Source organism: Podarcis erhardii, assembly GCF_964252035.2.
Source record: "Podarcis erhardii genome assembly, chromosome: 10".
Classification (NCBI taxonomy): domain Eukaryota; kingdom Metazoa; phylum Chordata; class Lepidosauria; order Squamata; family Lacertidae; genus Podarcis; species Podarcis erhardii.
Genome location: NC_138500.1, coordinates 49183995 through 49200073, shown reverse-complemented (window position 1 = coordinate 49200073; position 16079 = coordinate 49183995). Strand labels below are relative to the sequence as shown.

The window sequence follows — 16079 nt, the reverse complement described above, 5'->3', positions numbered from 1 at the left end:
CTTTAACTATGCTTATCAGACAGTAAATTAATATAAGATTTTAGAACTCAAGATGTAATGAAAGCCTTGTCTTAAATAAAGTTAAACTTACATGTACTTGAGCATCAGAGAAGGAAATGACTCCGCCTTAAGCACAGAAATATTATTGTTGCTCAAGTCCAAAGTTTCTAGAGACTGGAATGGTTTCAGGTCTTCAGGCAAGATGTCTGTAATCTTGTTACTTGTCCTAAATTAAAATTTGCATGTCAAATTTAAGGCAGTTTCCAGACAAGTAATGAAATGATTGTACTTCCCAAGAACTTAAGGAAAAATAAAAAGTTTTGCCAGAATGAAAGTAGCAATCCTATATTCATGCACCTGGCCGTAAGTCCCACTGAACTCCACGGAGCTTATTTCTGACCAGACATGGAGAAAACTGCAATGTCAGAGCCACACATAAAAGCAAAACAACATAAAAATTATGAAGGGTTGGTGGAGTCTCTGGTGTGCATTGGGGCAGGGGGATGCAGGGGAAAATGAATGGAGGGGAAGTCTCAACATTTCCAACCCCCTCCCCCCAAAAAAATCGCATACAAGGAACCATGAGCAAAAGAGGCATAGCACACAAAAAGAGAAGAAGAGGGAAGGCAACTATTAAGATGCAGAAAGCTCTGAACACATGGAAAAGCCAGAGAAAAATAATAAAGACATGACAGAACAGAGCAGCTAGTCAGATGGATGAGATTGAGCAATGTGCAAAGAACAAAACATGGGGAGGAAATCAAGGAGAGGAGGACAAACAAAACATGAATGTCTTTGGAATTAAGAAATTTATAATTAATACCACCAGGAAAAGAACAAAAAAAGGAAGAGGTGATTATAATGTGAGATAGGAGAACAAGTTAAGAAGCAGAATTCAGGAGCCAAAGAAGGGGAACACTGTGAACTTGGGAGCCAAAGAAGAAAAACAACCAAAACCTGAACACAACAAGAATAAGGCCTTCCATGTACACATCTAATAACAGGGTATGTGATCATTGCAACTTTGCTGTTCTGCTACAGTGTTCATTGGCATCGTATCTGAAATTAAAATTTAGTTCTTTTGAGGAAACAAATTATTCATAATGACGATTTCTTTATTTGCTTCCTTTGGGAGAGTCAGTTCAGCACAATAATTGTAGAGCTGACCCAGGAGGTATCAGGCACTAGGTCAGGCACAGTGTCAAACATGCTGCTCTTATTCTGTCAAGAGCACAATTTAAAATAACCACAAGCAAAGCTCTCTTCTCCTCAGCTATCAACCCAAGAAAAGGGCCACCAGTCGACCGCTCTGAACAAAATTATAACAATTTGATCTCATGTTTGTGTGTAGGATAGGGTGCCACCAGCAAAAGAGATACCATGTGCCATGCTTAGAGGAATAGAAGGTGCTTTAAAGTTTTCATAAAGACTGCATCGTTTCATCCTTCCACATAATTTCAGGATGTTTTCCTGCATTCAGGATCCAACGACAACCTTCTGAAAATTCTTGCCCAAATAGGAGAAGGTCACATAACAGCAGCTACAGAACAGATGGGGGGAAATGGAAACACAGCTATTCCATTGCCTCTGGCCTACCCTCAACAACAGCCAGTTCCATCCTACTTCCATTCCAACTGGTCCTCATAAGAACTGTGTCTTCAAAAACTGGTACCCGAGTTTGCTACCAACCCATACATACATACATACATACATACATTCATTCCTTTGGATGTCAAGCCTGAAAGCAGCAGGGATGATCTTACTATTGATCTTGGAAGCTACTCTGGGAGCCTTTTCAGCTAAAAAATGAGGGTAAAAATGCTTGAGATCAATAAATTGGCAATCCTTGTTGAGGTGCCTGCCAGAAGACACCTCCAGGCTTGAGGGACGACCAGGCAAAGAGCTTTCAGCTGGGCCCTCTCCTATATCAGGCACAAGGAGTTCGTGGCCCTTTGAGTATTGTTGGGACTCCCAACTCCCATCAGCCTCAGTCAGCATCACCAATGCCCAGGCATGATGCGAGATGGAGTCCAACAAACATTTGGAAGGCTGCAGAGATTCCTCGCTCCTATCCTTCATAGATAAGATAGTTGGGCTTCTGAGGCAAGATGCCACGAGCTGCCTCTTTTAAATTGCCTTCAGTACTCTGGAGCAATGCGGGAGCCCTCTGGTAAATTCAAAATGGTGGTTCAGAGCCCTAGCTGCCTATAGCAAGAAACCCAAAGCAGGCATTGTTGCTGGCGACCCAGTTGCTGGGCACTGGGTTACTAGAAGTTGCTGGAAGCTGCCAAGTGCTGATGCCAGGCCCGTCAGGCTACTATATGGGGGAGATTAGAAAATATGAAAGGGCAGAAACGTAATGTGGTTTATCATGTTTTAAATCTAAGCAGAGGGAGAAGCTGGCTTGCCCACCTCAATTCTGCTAAAATTATACCATTTGAGGGTACTCTGAGCACATCAATGGGAATGTTCCTTCAAAATAAGTTGTTTCTATTTAAAACAGGATGTCTGGCAACTGAGGTACCCATATAAGCACTTAAGGGAAGTTAGAGGCTGAGATTAATCACCACTCATTAAAACCAAGAAATTGGCTAAAAAGAGAAGCCAGAAGTTGTGGATTAACTAGCCCTCACACCAGATGTGTTAAAAAGAAGTAATATTTTGTTACACCTCAGACATTGTTCTCACTCAGCATCAAGTTTCAGCCCTTGGCCTGTCGAGTCTAGGCTCTTTAAATTTAACTCTTAGCTGCAAGGTCTTATTTAAATCTTTTTTTTAAAAAAAAAACCCAATGGATGAGCCATGCGGCAGATTTATGAGTGAGCAAGACAAAGTTAGATAACAAGTTTAAGAGGCTTTAGTTTAGACGTTAGTGTTCATAAGGTAATTACTAATAAGGTACTAAAAACTGCCAATTACTTGAGTGACAAATAAAATTTTCCTTGCAGTAAAACTGTGCTTCAGCCTAAGCCAGCAATTTCCTGAACTGCACGCCTCCTAAATTGCAGTGTGAAAGTATTCAGTTAGGGAGAGCGTACACACTGCAGTCTTTGTGTCACCATTGCTTCATAAAAGAGAAATTTCTTACAACTGGCTGGATAATAGCCCCCCCCCCCATCATGAATTTCAGCTGTTCCTAATGGATCTGAATAATCTCACCTTCAGATCAGATGTTAACTAACTGGCAAATTACTCCAAGGCAGTCTCCTTTACAGATAAGGCTTGCTGGAGCTTTATTGTGGGAATAAGGGAAGAGAAAGAACATTCGTTTGTTAACTAACACCGGGCAAGACATTAGTAGTTTAATTACATCTCAATATAGTTCAAAGGCAGAGTAAGTAATTAAACCACACTAAATTTTTGGTGCTGGTTATCTGAAAGATGCACTTGAAGATAAAGCTCTCTCATCTCTGCACTGAGTGTTACACTGTCTTAAAGAACATCATACCTTCAGTCAGAGGTCCTCAATCTTTCTAGGCCCACTGGCCCACATGGAGTTTTGAGAGCAGGTCACAGGCAAAAACCCCTTTGCTCCCTTCTGTTCTTCCTCCCCACAACAGGCAAACTATCTGCCCCCCTTTTTTCCATGGGGTCTGAATAAAAGTCAAATCCAGAAAAATGAAACTGGATTTTAGTAAATTCACGTAATTTTCACTCACTCACACTTTTTGATAAAGATTAACTCCCTTCTTATTGCATTACGTTTTGCTTGGCAGGCATTCAGATTTTATGTCAGACCATTTGTGGCTCTACCTATTCATCTAATTGAGAGAGGCAGTGTTGTATATTTTTAACTAGTGATTTTATTTATACTTGGATTTTTGTTTAGGCCAACTTGTTTTTAACTTCTGACTTTTACCGATAATTTTAATGTATCTTTTTTGTTTCTAATGTATATTTTTGTTCTACTTTTTGTTTAATGTATATTATTTTTGTTCTAAAGCTTAGAGATTTCAACAATTAAACAGTGTATATATGTTTTTTTAAAAAACCCTTAAAAGTAAAGTCATACCTTGGAGGTCAAATGGAATCCGTTCCGGAAGTCGGTTCAACTTCCAAAGCATTTGGAAACCAAATCGTGGCTTCTGATTGGCTGCAAGAAGCTCCTGCAGCCAATCAGAAGTCACGGAATCCCCTTCGGATGTTCGTATTCCAAAAACCTGAACAGTCACTTCTGGGTTTGCTGCCTTCGGAAGCCAAAACATTCGAGAACTAAGCTGTTTGAAAACCAAGGTACAACTGTACAGTGATTAAATAAATAGAAATTCCAAGGTCCAATAATCTATTTGGTTTAGGACAGCCTTTCTCAACCTGTGGGTCCCCAGATGTTGTTGAACTCCCATCACCCCTAGCTAGCAAGGCCAGAGCTCAGGGATGATGGGAGTTGTAGTCTAACAACATCTGGGGACCCACAGATTGAAAATCACTGGTTTAGGACATTGAACATCTTCTATTGGATTGTTTCTCTTGGCAGAGGAATCTCACTATAGTGCAAACAACTAATTTCACATCGTTCACCTCCACTTCTCTTAAACGCCAAACGGCCCTAGCCCTTTGACAAGGAAGACTCCAAGCATGACTGGATCTCTTTGTGCCTGGAGAAGGGAAGCAGCAGCAGAAACAAGAGGAAATGTCAGGAGAGACTGCTGCTGTCACCTTTCTCATCCAAATCCTGAGAGAATCACAGAATGAATTGTAGAGTTGGAAGGGACCACAAGGGCCATCTAGTCCAACCACCTGCAATGCAGGAATATTCAGCTGCCCCATACCGGGATCAAACCTGCAACCTTGGTGTTATCAGCACCACAATCTAACCAGCTGAGCCATCTCTCAGACTCTCTTCCAGGGCTTCTATGTTTCATCTGCCTAAGTCCAGAGAACTGCAGAAACTATAAAGTGGACCCCAGCTATATCTTTTGCCTACACCAACTTCAGCACAAATGTGAGATGCTCAAATGAGAATAAGAGGAATCCTGGGGACCAGATCAAAGGCCTGTATCCCAGTATCCTTTTTCCCATGGTGGCCAACAAGCAGGACAGGAAGCCAAGAGTTGTTGCTCAGTAACTGGTCCTCAGAGGTACATGGGTGGCGCTGTGGGTTAAACCACAGAACCTAGGACTTGCTGATCAGAAGGTCAGTGGTTCGAATCCCCATGATGAGATGAGCTCCTGTTGCTCTGTCCCTGCTCCTGCCAACCTAGCAGTTTGAAAGCACGTCAAAGTGCAAGTAGATAAATAAGTACCACTCCAGCGGGAAGGTAAACGGTGTTTCCGTGCACTACTCTGGCTTCACCAGAAGCGGCTTAGTCATGCTGGCCACATGACGTGGAAGCTGTATGCTGGCTCCCTCGGCCAATAAAGTGAGATGAGTGCCACAACCCCAGAGTCGGTCACGACTCGACCTAATGGTCAGGAGTCCCTTTACCTTTACCTAACTGGTCCTCATGGCCATACTGCCCCTGAAACCAGTAGGAAGCGTATAGTCGTCATTCCTTACTGATGAATCTTCACTTCCTTCACAATCCTTTACACTTCTGTGACCTCATCTATTTGGCACGCGTCATACACACTGGTACTCCCAGATCAGCCTTTGCTTTCTGTTACCATTTTCCCTTCCAACTTGCTCTGCCACAGACCAAACATTTAACACGCAGGCGTATTCTTCAGCTTTACCGTGAACCACATTCAAGAGCTTGCAGAACCTGCTCCTTCCTCCCTCTGTTTGCAGTCCTTTGTTTGCTGCCTCCCCCCACAAGTAACATTTTACCACAATTTTCATTCCTGGGCCTGATTCCGAGTGGATTCCAAGAACGAAACCTTGCCTGTAATTCAATAGGTCATGCATGCACCTTCGTCTCAAGTTCACAACTTCTTTTTCAAGGCTCACGTACCCTTAAGCCCATCACAACAAGTTGCTAGCACATGACCATTTAAACATCTGATAAAAACAGTTTTGCTAGTTTCAGATATAGAAGCTTATACTTTTAGGCTTGTGGTCTGAGATCCCACCTATTTCCCCAACCCCAGTTAGCCCAGAAGACCAAAGCACTGGTCATGTTCCCATCACTTGTACAGCTGCGAGAAATGTGACTTCCATATGTGTCACAGCGAACATACAACTTTATACCTTCTCAAAACACACCGGTTGACAAGGAGTTCAGGTTATATCTTATGGCTCAAAAAAAACCCCCAAAGGAATGAGAAAACAAGTTTATATAATTTGAGGGTTGGTGGAGAGGGATAGCAGCTAGGAGCAACCTGGAAATTGCTGAGATTTGCCCAGTGCTCATAACCAATGATTGCACACAGTGATCAATATCCACACAACACAACTAGTCATCTGGTCCCCTCCCAAAACAATTTATAAGCAAACACCAGAAGTAACCAAGGTGCCACATCAGATAAGCTCACATGATTAAATAAATTATTTGAGAAATTATTTAAACAGCCTAGATGGTTGAAGTGACAGTGCCAAACTTTGTATTGTAAGGGAAAGACAAATATTAAGTAGGGGGGGCATTCTTTTCAGCCTCAGATGTGAAGGTTATTTAAATATAAAGTAGTATGCATTCACACCAATGCTCTAGCATAACTGCAGGTCAAGGAGTTGTTGATCTTAAGTTGTGACTAGCTGAAGCGCACAAAGGGAACCAGAGTAGCAGTTACACACTTCCAGCAGTAGGGGAGCTACGCTCTCTGAGATGGGGTGAGGTTGAGAAAGCTCTGGTTTCACAGTGGTGGTACCACAGCCCCTCCACCCATGCTCTCATGTACTGCTGTTGGTTGTGACAATCTCCCAATGTTGCACAGGGGATAATAGGAAAACAAAGTTATGAGGATGAGGAAATGGTTGCTGAACTCTTCAGGTTCCAACTGAAATAGAAAGTCAAAGAATGCCAATCATTAACCAGCTAGGCCAGTCAGCTCAACCGCCAAACTCTTGGGCACTTTCTTATTTCCAATGCAAGGGGTTCTTCCAGTTTTTTCTAGGTCAAAATTTGTCAGGCAAGAATAGTCTAACATCTTATTTCCCTACCTGTGCCCTCCAGCTGTTTTGGACAACCTCCATCAGCCCCAGTTGAGTCCACAACAGCTGGTAGACACTGTGTTCCCATCGTTCAGCCCGGACTCTGAGGTCCAGCTCTGAGGGCCTTCTGGCGGTTACTTCACTGCGAGAAGCGAAGTTACAGGGAACCAGGCAGAGGGCTTTCTTGGTAGTGGCGCCCGCCTAGTGGAACGCCCTCCCAGCAGATGTCAAAGAAATAAACAGCCATCTGACTTTTAGAAGACATCTGAAGAAAACCCTGTTTAGGGAAGTTTTTAACGTCTTATGTTTTATTGTGTTTTTAATATTTTGTTGGAAGCCACCCAGAGTGGCTGGGGAAAACCAGCTGGATGGGTGGGGTATAAATAATAAATGCTGCTGCTGCTGATGGTTTACTCTATACAGAAAGATGTCCCAAGGCAGCTGCCTCCCATCATGCAAATCTTGTATCAAGAGCAAAGTTAGGATGGAATTGCACAGCTATTTACAGCACAAAGTCCCCTTGAAAACTTAACAATGTGGTGACTCTAATCGTGAAACAATCTGATCACTTCTAAACTTCTGTAATGTTCAGAGGAGACATTCTCATTTTGGATGAGGCACGTGGAAGTGCAGGAGACATGACAATACCCCAGCCCTCAAGGTGTGAGGATACAATGGACTAACTCTACGCACTTATCACTACCATGCAGAGAGTTTCGGCAACCATCAAATTATAGCCATTATATGGTCTGCTTATCTTAACTCTACCACCGCAAGATAACTACCAACCGTATTACATGCCTTTCTCAGACATTCATTACCAAGGCATACATTTCATCCCATTTATGACTGTTAGCAAACAGTAAACCTTACAGAAGCTGTACCTGCCCTCCTTGAGAGAGTATCACCAAAGTACCCAGGAGCAAGAAGACAGCCAGGAATGCATGAAGTGTTTTACGAAATACTTAAAACCACACAACAGATGGCCTCACAGGTGTTTTGTTTCACTCATCACCGTTCTTATTGCAAAACTCCCTTTGTTCATAGGCTTTGTTTGCCGACCATTAGGTGTCTAGTACACACTGTAAGACTCCGACAACAATATCCTATTACCTCACAGTCCTCCCTCAGGCTTGTATAAGAAGTAGACTGGACACAAAAGCCAAGTGGGCTGAAATGCTGAGCCACTGCTACGTCATTTTCACAGAGTAACCTTGTGCATGTTTATTCAGGAGCAAGTCCCACTACGTTCAACGGGGCTTGCTGCCTAGGAAGTGTAGGACAGCAACCTCAGTTTTAATGGGTCCTCTCATACAACCCATATATTCACATCACGTTCCCAGCTCTAGCAAGAAGTCATGGTGCAGAAGAAAGTGCATTAGACAACCTAACCAACCTGTGACAAACAGGTCTAATTTATGCAAGCACTTAAGAAGGAATTCCATCTAAAGCAATCCCACGGATGATGATAAGAATTATATTTATATGTCACCCATCTGACTGGGTTGCCCCAGCTAGTTTGGGTGGCTTCCAACCAATTAAAACGTCAAATGCAGAACATCAAACATTAAAAACTTCAGATGCCTTCTAAAAGTCATATAGTTGTCTATCTGTTTGACATCTGACGGGAGGGTGTTCCACACGGCAGGCACGGCTACCAAAAAGGCCCCTCTGCCTGGTTCTCTGTAACCATATTTTTTGCAAAGAGGGAACCTCCAGAAGGCCCTTGGAGATGAAACTCAGCATCTGGGCTGAACAGAAGATACGGTAAGATTTCATGATATGGCAATTTGTAAGTCATTCATTCACAAGGGAGCTTTTTTAAATTCAAAAATGGTTCTGTGCATGAAAATGGAATGGCAAAGACACTACATGAGGATCTTAACAGAGTGAAAAATAAATGAGTGAATTGACCTTTAAATTGGTGATTAACTTGCACAACAGATTGTACTATGCTGCCTATTGAACCACTCGTTGACTCCAGCTTATCTACAGCAATCAGAAGGTCAACACAAATGTTAAATGTAAGGCCCTGGAGCCTTATTAGAACCCGTGGGATTGCTAAAACAAGTGTCCACTCCTGTGCTGCCTGTAACACACAATTCAAGCATTTAAAAGGTTGTCACGTGACATGCTTGAGGTGCCCTTGCAACACATTGCTTTCCTTGTACTATGAACTAAGTCAACCAGACATCACAAATCAGATTTGATAGTGGACTTATTTCCAAAGCCTTGTTGCTTCCCTACCCTTGCAGGAGTGTCTCTTCTCGAGATATACTGTACTCCGGGAAGAGAAAAACTTTCCACAGTTAACAGCAAAAAGAGAATTTTGGGGAAATGCTTTCACCAAAAGCGCAACTGACTTTTTTCCCCCATAGCAAAAAAATACAGTGCCACTGAACATCTGTCAGGTACAGAATTCTGTTCTTATGAGCACCTGTGTTTTACACCCTACTCCAGGGTGTAAGTCCTTTCAATGGGAAAAAAAGGTCCTAGAGTCATCAAAACACAGCGTCTTTGATTTTGAGAATATATTATCTAGTTGTTAATTTACTGCTGGTTAATTGTTCTGAAGAAATGCCATGCGTTCAGATAGGCAGGCTACTCCTCTGGCAGGAAAAAATACTGTGCACACTATTTTGAATGAAGATCTTCTATACCAATAGCAAACACATACTCCATGTGTGGGTCATTATCAGCCTCCATCACAGGCTGAGCGGGTTCTAGCTGCTCAGTCCCACTCCCTTGCCTCAGAGGACCTCAGTGGGAACTGCTGCCTGCTATCCGCAGAACAAGTCTTGTCTCCATCACCAGCTAAGTGAGTGCCACTTATTTAGCATAACTCCCTTGTCTCAGATGTCATCAATGAGCTCTGTTGCCTAGTAGGAAAGACCAAGGAGGAGGACAGGGAATGCCACCTGCAACCAGGGAATGCCACCTGCAACCAGGGCCAGATTCAGGTTTGATGAGGCCCTAAGCTACTGAAGTTAATGGGGCCCTTTATATGTCCAGCTGTCCTTTGTCAACAACAAATTGTTTCTGTTTTTTGTGTTAAATATATGCTATATGGTAATTTATGGACCTAATAGGTCTCTAAAGCGATTTTATTTGTTTTTTATCTTATCTTATATTTTATATACATCCAGGTTTTTTTCCTTTAATTTTTTTGGGGTCCCCCAAGAGAGTGGGGCCCTAAGTTATAGCTTGTTTAGCTTATACGTAAATCCAGCACTGACTGCAACACTCTGTTGGGAATCTCACTTGCCCTACTGATTTCAGCAGCACTAACCTCCAAGTTTAGCAGGTCTCAGCTGCAAACTCTCTGCAAAAGTTCCTAGGGAGTAAGTTGCATTGAACCAAGTTTGACAGGCATATTTCTGCACAGCTCAACTCTAAAATCTGTTTTTATCTGTTTTACATTCTTTGTTAGCTACTCCAATAAGAGCCATACTGAAGGGCATGGTATATATATATTTTCAAAATAAATAAAATAAACAAGTACTCTCACTTCAAGGTAATCTACCATGTGAGGAAGATGACAGCACAGTAATTACTTCAGACTTAATGAATGCTGGCAGCTTGTATCAAATTCATTTGTGTCAGTATTTAACCCCAAATCTCTGGGTCATAATGTTAAGATACACAAATAACAATAACAACAACAACAACAACAACAACAACAACAAAACCTAAATTGCTCTATTTCACTGAGTCATAAAGTGGAAAATGAGGGTGTTTTCTTTTTCATATTGCACCAGATTACAGTAGCCTTTTTATTCTATATATAGTTATTCCAGTCATTTGCAGCCTAAAAGCAAAAAGAGCCCATTTCATTCTGAAATTCAGCAACCTTTGTCACCTCAGAATTGGTGACCCTGGCTGCAAGTTACACCCAAATCTGGCAGAGAATTTACAAAAAGCTACACAGACACTACTTTTAAAGCTGTGCTACATAAAAGCTCCTAGATGTATCTGCCTGCAATCTGGCAAGCTTCATCCACTCTGGAGGGGAGGCTGTGCTTGCAAATTTTATCCACTCCTATGAAAAGTTTTTCAAAAAGTTATAAACCACTTTTAGATTCCCTGTCATAGTATATGGGGGGGGGGGGAGGGAAACGACTTTGTTTTCAACATATCTAATTCTGTTCTGCATGAGTCAAAATGGAGAGACACAGAGAAGCCCCAAAACAGATCGGGCTGCTTCCCAAAGCTGCTGATATAGATACAAGTCAAATCTTGTTGCTGGTGCACACCCCTAGAGAATATTGTCAAAAGATAACAAACTTTCATCCTTATGATTCATGTGCAGTCAACAATAAAGAGATATAATTTAAAGTAGCCTAAGCCACTGAGAAGCATATTACCAGGAAATAAGTGTGTATGGGGATTTGCTCCTGCCTCCAACATTTCTATCAAACAGCCTTTTGCAAAAACCTCCTTGGAGGGACAGGGCCACACATGGGGCTCCTCTAGCAGCAGCAACTTCTATGAAATTACTTTAGCGGAAGAGAAAGCTCCATGCCTCGTGGGGCAACTCACAGAGAGTTGACATCTTCCTGCAGTGAATTGGAAAGCACACTCACTGAAAGCACCTCTGGGTGTGAACATCAGAATGCACAGCAAGTTCCATGTCAAGTGTCTAGAAGCAGGGAAAAAGTGGCCTCGCCATTAATATAAGTGGTATGCGCATGGAAGAATGGAGTGTTTATTTTACCCTTTACTCAACATTGTCAGTCACACATACCGTTGCAAAACAGAAGGCAACTACCCCCTCTTATGCAGTGAAATATAGCACGGATCTGAATGAAAGCCAATACAATCAAGAAGTCAAATGCTCTCAGAAAATGACAGCCTATTGCATGTACTGCAAGGCTTTCCATCGTTCTTCACATATTGGTTGGCTATGTCAAAGCTGAAGGGTGAAACTTATTCACTGGTGCCCTCCAACTAAAGTTTGAGAAGTATCAGCCAAACTGCATGGAGAAGGCAGAAGGATGATATTGCCAGTGCCGCAACGGGCTCTCGGCAAAGCACACTCCATCACTTTCTCTGTAGGACTGTATGAGATATAGAAATATAGAGGCAAGCCCCTATTTATGCAGGGGTTACATTCCGAGGCAGTGTGCGCATCAGTGAAATCAGGCATATTGGAAACACACTGAAAAAGCCTGCAAGCGCCCTACTCCACACTTGTCCTGCCTCCATGCCACTCTAATACAGTGGTACCTTGGGTTAAGTTCTTAATTCGTTCCGGAGGTCCGTACTTAACCTGAAACTGCTCTTAACCTGAAGCACCACTTTAGCTAATGGGGCCTCCTGCTGCTGCCGCGCCGCCAGAGCACAATTTCTATTCTCATCCTGAAGCAAAGTTCTTAACCCGAGGTACTATTTCTGGGTTAGTAGAGTCTGTAACCTGAAGCGTATGCAACCCGATGTACCAGTGTATTATAAGAGAAGGCAGGGAATATCTCCCGATCCACTTTTCCCCCACCACACATGATCTTATAACACCTCCACCAAAAAAGTGTCTCTCTTCAAAAACTCGCACCCTTTGTAATCATGATTTCTTCAGTCACAATGCTGAAGAGTTGATTAATGGGTTGGGAGTTAGCAGAGTTCTTATCACGACACCAGGGCATATTGCATCCCATTCTCATAGAGGCTGTCTGTGTTATGAACCCTCCATGCATCTCTAATGGCAGATGGCTTTGAAAGCAGGTGGGGTAATGGCAAGAGAACCCCTCTCCTTCCACCACTCTCAGAAATTTATTGTGTCCAGACAGGGAAACCTTTCCTGAATTATTATTTTTTATTTTTTTAAATCAGAGCATAACTTAGGACTGAAACCACACTTACAAAGCAGATTGCCATGGACCTTCACTTTTAATGAAACAAAGGAAGTGGCCCTTGCCAAAGTATAACAGAAACCAGGTGAGCATCATTCATCTCACATCCACTTCTCAACTACAGGACCAAGGGAAGCCTAAGAGCAGGAGTCAAGCTTGTCTACATTCACAAAAAGTGCCTTTTCCCCAATTCAGAGACTTCCATTCAAGCACAAAAGTAAAGAATGGAGAGAGTGAGTGCCTGCTTCTATGCAGAGCAAAGAGTGTAATGTGCAGAATCTGTGGTCATACTTCACAAGTGCAGAATTAAGTACCGGACAGAGAATTTCTGCATGCTAGAAATCTGCGGATATGTTGTTTACAGCAACATAGAATGGAATGGAGGTGGTGAGGGCAGGATGGGGTTTTACTGCCCAACACAGATCTGAGAGCGGTAGAAACAGAAATATGCAACAGATGCATGTGCAAATTAGCTTCATTTCCTTAACTGATGCAGGTCACAGACTCCAGCGCTTCTCAGCACATTGTTTGGGGTATCCTGGATTTTTCTTATTAGAACATATGCCACGCCGGTAATAGCAGTCTCGCCCCAGAGTCAAGCTGCAAAGGTGCCAGCTGCACTCCTATCCTGCTCCAACTCATCGGAGGGATTAGTAGCAGAGAAAGGAAGAAAGAGAGGCTGCCAGATATGGAGACAAAAAAGAAGTCCGTCTGCTTTCCAAAATAAGCCAAACGTGCTCTGGGAACGGGAAAATCTGACACAACGATGGCAGGCAGCCCAACGCTCCACCCATTTCGAGGAGCAGTTATAAAAGCTCACTCAGTTCAATTCCCAGCTCGTATTTACCTTCCTCCCAATTCCAAAGGCCACTAGTCGGACTGGGTTGATACAAGCCATGCAGTTCTGAGCAGAACCGTCAATTTGCTTCCATGCCAATTGACAGGGCAGCACACACAAGAAAGGTCGCACACAGGGATTGATCGGAGCAGTATTTATCTGGTTCAGTCAGAATTTGTGGAAAGGTGCTAATAGGCACAAACTGCAGGCTGAGATTAGGAGCAGTTGTTGCAGTTTGGCCAGATCACTAGTACAGACTGATAACCTGCGCTGCTTAAAATGAGAAAATGGTTACCCAATACTGCTAGTTGCCCAATGCTTTGCACCCCTGCAACCTGAGAATCCTACTGCAGCAAGTTCTGCTCCTGAGCATATTTGCTATGGGGCTAATATTCTGCTCAAGACAACACTGCCACAGAAAAGGTACACACACACACACACAAACACACATATATACACATACACACACTAGGCAAGAAGGAGGTCAAAGGACAATTCTACATATCTGTTCCAAGTATGGGGCAACACTGAGTTCAAAATGTTATCTGTTATGAAAAACTAGCCTGTTATTCCAGGCAACAGCCAAAGAAAATCCACATGCAGCGGGTGCTTCTATAGTTTTCTTTAGGATGCCCTGATCTCTGGCGGCAAAGTGAATTAAACAGTTTAGTAGAAGCTCTCTTTTTCTCTGGAACAGATCCTCATCTGGAAAAACACTGCATGCATTCATCATCCGTAAGGTACTCATGGGAAAGTCAAGGTACAAGCAAGTCAAGCTAGGACACAGGTGCCATTGTTTAGATTATTACAATGCACTCTACATGGGTCTGCCCTTGAAGGTGGTTTGAAAGTTGCAGGTAGTGTAAAATGGTACCGCCCAAGTCTTACTGGGTCTGGCACCTAGGGATCAAATAACACCAGGCTTCAAAGATCCACATTGGCTGGCATCAACTATTGACCCCAATTCAGGGTTTGGGTCTTGACATATGAAACCCAAAATCACTTGAGGCCCAGTTATTCAAAGCAGTGACAACCCATCCATTTTAACCTGTCCACCATGATTTGAGATCTACTGTTAGATCTCCCAGCTTTAAGGGGAGTTGTGGGGATGTATGTGCGCGAGAGAGAGGTCTATTACTTGTTGAAAGGCCTTTATAGGAACAGCACCCAATTTGTGCAATGTGCTCACCCTAGAGTTCCAACTGGTACCAACATTGTTCAACATTAGGGCAACTGTATCAGTCTTGCCTAGATCTCAGACAAGACACAGACTGTGTTTAACTGTGTTTCGGATACTGTATTTTGTTTCACTATTTTTTATTGTTTAGCCTATTTATTGCTGTAACCTGCCTTGGGATGTCATAGGACAAAGGCAATACAGTCGTACCTTGGTTTTCAAACAGCTTAGTTCTCGAACGTTTTGGCTCCTGAACACCGCAAACCCGGAAGTGAGTGTTCCGGTGTGTGAACGTTTTTGGGAAGCCAAACGTCCAATCAGAAGCCGCACTTTGGTTTTTGAAAGTTTTGAAAGTCAAATGGACTTCCAGAACGGATTCCGTTGGACTTCCAAGGTACGACTGTATATATAGACATTTAAAATAAATCAATAAATCTCAAGAATGTTGACCATAATAACAAGTTCTGGATGGAAGACCCAATTCTCTTTCATTGTGGAGGGTTTTTTGGGTGAACAGGTGATCAGACACCTGTGAAAGATGCTGACAATCCAGGTCATTCATCCCAAACTCTCATCACTCAAGTCTCAAAGACTGCAATATTGTGTTGTATGCTAGTAACACATGTTTTAAGAGAACCCTGTGTTCACTGTATGTGGGCCTTCAAATATTTAAGGAATGCAAATAAGCAAATATTTTAAATATCTGTGTTTAGGGATACAGAATATGGCTATTGATAGTCATTTATAGCAGTTTAAATCCAGAATCCCCAATACTGGAGGGTGTGGGGGACTGCATTCATTCCGTGCTAATTTCTTCCAAAACAGTTTTTAATTAAATAATTAAATGCTCATTTGTCGATAGTTGAGTGCATAAAAATGAATGGGACTGTGCTGAACCAAAATCTTTTATGGCTAAATTTTAAGTCAAGCAAGGCAACACATTAGTATTTCCTTTAAAATTCCCCCATGAGGTCTAAGAGAGGACATATCCACAAGTACTAGTCAAATAGAAGATGTGGGTACTCTGCCTTGAAAGTAATGCTCACTTTTCAGCATTCCAAAAAAAAAACTCCCTAAAAGAGGGTACCTGCACTGCCAAATAACTGCACTGATTATCTACCCCAGGGGTCAGCAACCTAAGGCCCATGGGCCGGTAGTGGCCCACAGGGCTCGTCTATCTGGCCCAGGACA

General features: G+C 42.6%; 1 protein-coding gene across 1 annotated transcript in view; it reads right to left on the bottom strand.

Moving 5' to 3' along the window:
* Window positions 1-16079, bottom strand: part of LRIG3 (leucine rich repeats and immunoglobulin like domains 3) — a 53280-nt gene that overhangs the window by 21442 nt on the left and 15759 nt on the right. The window contains exon 4 of the mRNA XM_081877855.1: window positions 92-226. Within this exon, the coding sequence (XP_081733981.1) occupies window positions 92-226 (135 nt within the window). The remainder of the gene's footprint in view (window positions 1-91; window positions 227-16079) is intronic.